General features: G+C 58.1%; 1 protein-coding gene across 1 annotated transcript in view; it reads left to right on the top strand.

Moving 5' to 3' along the window:
* The window catches only part of LOC103618624 (5-hydroxytryptamine receptor 3A), a 5,450-nt gene extending 706 nt beyond the window's left edge, over window positions 1–4,744 (top strand). Inside the window, exons 2-9 of the mRNA XM_017738580.1 lie at window positions 1,324–1,487; window positions 1,627–1,671; window positions 2,016–2,125; window positions 2,706–2,875; window positions 3,096–3,256; window positions 3,497–3,707; window positions 3,857–4,090; window positions 4,264–4,744. Coding sequence (XP_017594069.1) covers window positions 1,344–1,487; window positions 1,627–1,671; window positions 2,016–2,125; window positions 2,706–2,875; window positions 3,096–3,256; window positions 3,497–3,707; window positions 3,857–4,090; window positions 4,264–4,562 — 1,374 coding nt within the window. The 5' untranslated portion in view covers window positions 1,324–1,343 and the 3' untranslated portion in view covers window positions 4,563–4,744. The remainder of the gene's footprint in view (window positions 1–1,323; window positions 1,488–1,626; window positions 1,672–2,015; window positions 2,126–2,705; window positions 2,876–3,095; window positions 3,257–3,496; window positions 3,708–3,856; window positions 4,091–4,263) is intronic.
* The last annotated feature ends 6 nt before the right edge of the window (window positions 4,745–4,750 follow it).

Raw genomic sequence — 4,750 nt, 5'->3', positions numbered from 1 at the left:
TAGCTCCTGTCACCCAACTCCCAAACCTTCTCCCACCGTTAGCACACCAAAGGTGGCAGAAAAGGAGTGGGAACAGTGATACTCTCACCCTGGCAATGCCGGCCAGGAGGCAGGAAGGGCTGTGCAGACAGATCCCCATGTGTCAGGGCTGTGCCAGGGTTGTGCCGAGTTGCACCAGGTGAGTTGCCAGCACAATCCTGGCACAGCTTTGGGCTGAGCAGACCAGCGTGGTGTCTGGAGAAGAGACAAAGAGCATCTGAGGTGAACCCAGCCCAGTCCTCCTCTGCAAAGCCATTTCCCTGCTGCCAAAGCATCCTGACGCAGACCTGGGTGGCATGGATGTGAGGAGGAGAAGGTGTGAGGAGGGGTGCAAGCGTGAGCCAGCTGCCATCAGCTGCAGCAGGAAAGGCCCCTTGGCCCAAGCTGTGGTGATGGCAGCACCTGTTATTTCCTCGCCTCACCCTAATTGCTGCCTCTCCCCCCATCTCGCTGCCTCTGTCGGTTCATACCTGCCTGGGTGAGCATCATGCACCTGGCTGGCTCCCCAGTATTACCGCTAGTGAGCAATGTCAGAGGGGCTGAGGCTGCTGCTTTTTCTTTTTTTTAGCTTAAAATACAGAATAAAATTCCCTTCCAGCAGCTTTTCCCAAGTTCTTGTAGATCTATTCCAATTAGTCTCTTCCATTATGCTGGAATTGGACTCTGGGGCTGGGTGTGCTGTAGAGCACAGCCACAAGTGTAGCACTGCTGCCCTGGTCCAGCCGTGGCTTTCCAGCTGCCTTGCGTTCCAGCTGCCTGGCAGTGAGGACATGGTGCTGAAAGCAATTTGGCCTTGATTGATGCTGCTGTCACCAGTCAAGGGACTGTTTTCACAGGAAGCAAACACCAAGATACCTAATAAATGAATTTAGCATCCTGCTTCATCTCTAACCTTCACCGCCTCCACCCGCTGAACAATTTTCTCGAGGGAGTGAGTGGTATGAAACTTACCCAGGGGCAGTGTGTCCCTCGTGGTCCCTGCTGCTGCTGTCCTGGCACCTGTCCAGAAAGACGGAGGCTGGCAGCTGTGCCCTCTGAGGCTGGGGAAGGTCACAGCGCTGACCACCTGCACAGCACACACATATTAGGTGATGGTTCTGGTTGGCCAGGCTTGTTTCCCATCAGGATGCTCCTATTTAACTTGAATAGGAAATCCCAACAGGTAAGTGAGGGCTGGCAGCTGGCAGCATCCCGCAGCCCATGGCACACCGCAGGGTGATGGCAGCCGCTGCCCCAGTGCGAGCAGCCTCCCTCGCTCCCTCCCTTCCTCCCTCTGCTAAGCAGGTACCCAGCACAGGGGCCGGATGCCGGAGCCGTCCGAACCCACCCTGCGCCGCCTGTCCCACTACCTCCTGGCCCACTACCAGAAGGGCAGCCGGCCTGTGCGGGACTGGCGAACGACCACTAACGTGGCCATCGACCTCATGGTCTATGCCATCCTCAGTGTGGTGAGTCTTCTGCTCCCATCTGCATGTGTCCACAGGGAGGGGACTGGTACCTGGCATGCAACGTCCCCCCAGCATGCTCTGCCCATCTTCCGAAGTGTAAATGTCCCTGCTCTGACACTGTGTGCTCATCTTCCCACAGGATGAGAAGAACCAGGTGCTGACCACCTACATCTGGTACAGGCAGGGGAGTAGCCGTGGAACCTCACCCCTTCCTTGCTGGGCCCCCCTCCCCCCCCCAGGGTCAAGTACCCCCAAAACCCCATGTTTTCCTGTGGGAGAAGTGTGCAGTGCTGCAGGAGAGCAGTGAGGGGAAACCTATCCTGGGGGCTGGCGAGACCTCTGTAGCACATGAACCTCAAGGCTCAGCTTTCATGCTCCATCTTCTGCACTGTTTGGTGTTGTGTGAGCTGAAGGATAACTCCTCCCTCCCTCCTATGGGTGGGAAGATTGCTTGGTGCTAGTCTGGGGTCTGTGTGCTGGCAGAGTGGAAGGACCTCACCCACCAAGTCCCCTCTCCCTTGTCCCCAGCACTGGACAGATGAGTTCCTCAGGTGGGACCCAGCTCGCTTCGACAACCTGACGCAGATCTCCCTCCCCGTAGAGAGCATCTGGGTGCCCGACATCCTCATCAATGAGTTGTGAGTGCAGCCAAAGTCCGGAGCGAGATAGCCTGGGACTGGAACTCCCTCGCCCACCATGGGCACGTACCGTCCCATGCTTTGTATTCCTGGCACAGAGCTGGCAGCCTCCCCACATCAGGGAGCTGCAGATGGGGATCGGCTCGGCAGTTGGGCCATTTCCAATGCTGGCTAACCACAACCATTGTTAATTACCCTCACTGTGCTGGGGGTGAGATCCAGATATCAGGAGAAAGGCTTTGTGAAGACAGTACAATGCAAGGGCAGCTGCAGAGCTGCTGGCTCTTCCCATGAAGCTATCTGGTGTCCTTCCCACTCCGTGGGGATTTAAGTTGTTCCCACTGCCTCCTGAGGGTTCTGGGACAATGACACAGACACTTCTCGGGCTGGGAGAAAGCAGCAGTCTGGGCAGTGCAGAGGTGATGCCAGGTAGAAATGCCTGCAAGGATATTACCAAAAAAGCAGAACGGGGGGCAAATCCCTGTCTCTTGGGCAGTTCCCCCCTGAAATGCTATTTGACAGAAGGAACCCCTGCCCAGAGTGCTCTCCAGCCCACATCTCTGTCCCTCATGTCCCCCAGTGTGGATGTTGGAAAGTCCCCGCACGTCCCCTATGTTTATGTCAGCCATCACGGGGAGGTGCAGAACCTCAAACCCATCCAGGTGATGACCGCCTGCAGCCTGGACATCTACAGCTTCCCCTTCGACGTCCAGAACTGCTCGCTCACCTTCACCAGCTGGCTGCACCACAGTGAGTGCCGGGACGCCCACGGCTGGGGGACTCGAGGGAGCGGGCAGGACCTCCGCTGGGCCGGAGCTCCGTGCAGGAGGCAACTCGTCCCTCTAGATGGCCCCAGCGGATCGGGGAAGCGTGCAGGGGCGGGCAGGCACGCAGCCGGTGTGGAGGTGCCGGCAGCTGCCGGCGCTTTGGGCAGGGCACCCCTAGTTCTCACCTCTCCTCCGCCCCCCAGTTCGTGATATCAACCTCTCGCTGTGGCGTCAGCCGGAGCTGGTCAAGTTCGACCGAAGTGTCTTCATGAACCAGGGCGAATGGGAGCTGCTCTACGTCCTCAGCCGCTTCCAGGAGTTCAGTGTCAAGAGCAGTGACAGCTATGCTGAGATGAAGTTCTACGTAAGAGCCTTTGGCCACCGTGTTTCTCAGGGATACGGCACGAGGGAAGGGTCTTGCCCCATCCCTGTCGCTGCTCTGTGCTGCAGCTCCTGCCTGCAGGTGGGAGGCTCCCGGTAGTGGGCCCTTCCTCTGGCTCACCTTAGTGCCTCCCACCATCCTCACCTGCCTTGGCAAAGAGCCACACCAGCTGCAAGCCTCATTTCAACCCTTCACAGCCTTTTCTGTCTCTCTGTCCTGCAGGTAGTCATCCGGAGACGCCCCCTCTTCTACACCGTCAGCCTGCTGCTCCCCAGCATCTTTCTGATGGTTATGGACATTGTGGGCTTCTACCTTCCTCCCCACAGTGGTGAGAGGGTCTCTTTCAAGATCACTCTCCTGCTGGGCTACTCGGTTTTCCTCATTATTGTGTCCGACACATTGCCAGCTACTGCCGTCGGCACCCCGTTGATAGGTACGGTGGTTCTACACGCCTATCCAACTGCCACGGCAGTCGTGAGCAGAGACCACAGGGCCCTGAGAGTTGAGCAGGGAGGATTTGCTTGGGCCTGTGCTCTGTGCATGAGCCTTTGCAGGTCACTCACCTCACTGATGCCTCTGCAGGCATCTACTTTGTGGTGTGCATGGCACTGCTCGTCATCAGCCTGACGGAAACCATCCTGATCGTGCGCCTGGTGCACAAGCAAGACCTGCAACCCCATGTCCCTGAGTGGGTGAAACACCTGCTGCTGGAACGAGCCACCATCCTGCTCTGTGTCTGGGACAGGAAGAAATTCAGCCAAAGCAGGACGCAAAGCTTGGACATCTCCAGGCAGGTGGAGAACAATGACAGCACAGGTAAGGGTTGCACAGAGAGGGCCTGTGGGATCTGAAGGAGTCTAAGTGCTCTGTAGCCATCGACACCAACATAGCCCCTGTTTGGATGGTGAACTGGGTGCCTAGCTCATCCTCAGAAACCCCAGTTCCCCATCTTAATAGGTTTTTCACATTTGCTTCTTTTGATCCCTCAGCCAAGCTGACCCCCTACGGCTGTGAGGACCCCCGGGAGTGCGGGTCAGTGGGGGGCACGAGGTCCACACTGGCCTTTGCTGGCCGGACAGAGGGCTTAGCAGCACTGCAGGAGGTCCTGCGCGAGACCACGGCTATCCGCCAGCTTCTGGAGAAACGCGAGGAATTCCGCGATGTCGCCCGCGAGTGGCTGCAAGTGGGCTACGTGTTGGATGTCCTGCTGTTCCGGGTATACTTGGCAGCCGTCCTGGCTTACAGCATCACACTGGGCACCCTCTGGTCGGTGTGGCGGGATGCCTGAGCAATGCCCGTTGTTCAGGGCGGGAGACGGGGGACCTCACTCTGGCACGTTGTCCCTGGCTCTGGGATTCGCCAGTGTCTGTCCACCCAGGCGGGCACATCTCTCACGTCCCTCAGCTCCGCAGCGGGAAGGCAGAGCTGAGCAGGAGCCCCCAGGACTCCATGACCCTGCCCAAAGCTCTCTGCATG

The sequence above is a fragment of the Corvus brachyrhynchos genome, unplaced genomic scaffold (genome assembly GCF_000691975.1).
Source record: "Corvus brachyrhynchos isolate BGI_N302 unplaced genomic scaffold, ASM69197v1 scaffold46, whole genome shotgun sequence".
Classification (NCBI taxonomy): Eukaryota; Metazoa; Chordata; class Aves; order Passeriformes; family Corvidae; genus Corvus; species Corvus brachyrhynchos.
This window is presented reverse-complemented; position numbering and strand designations above follow the sequence as displayed.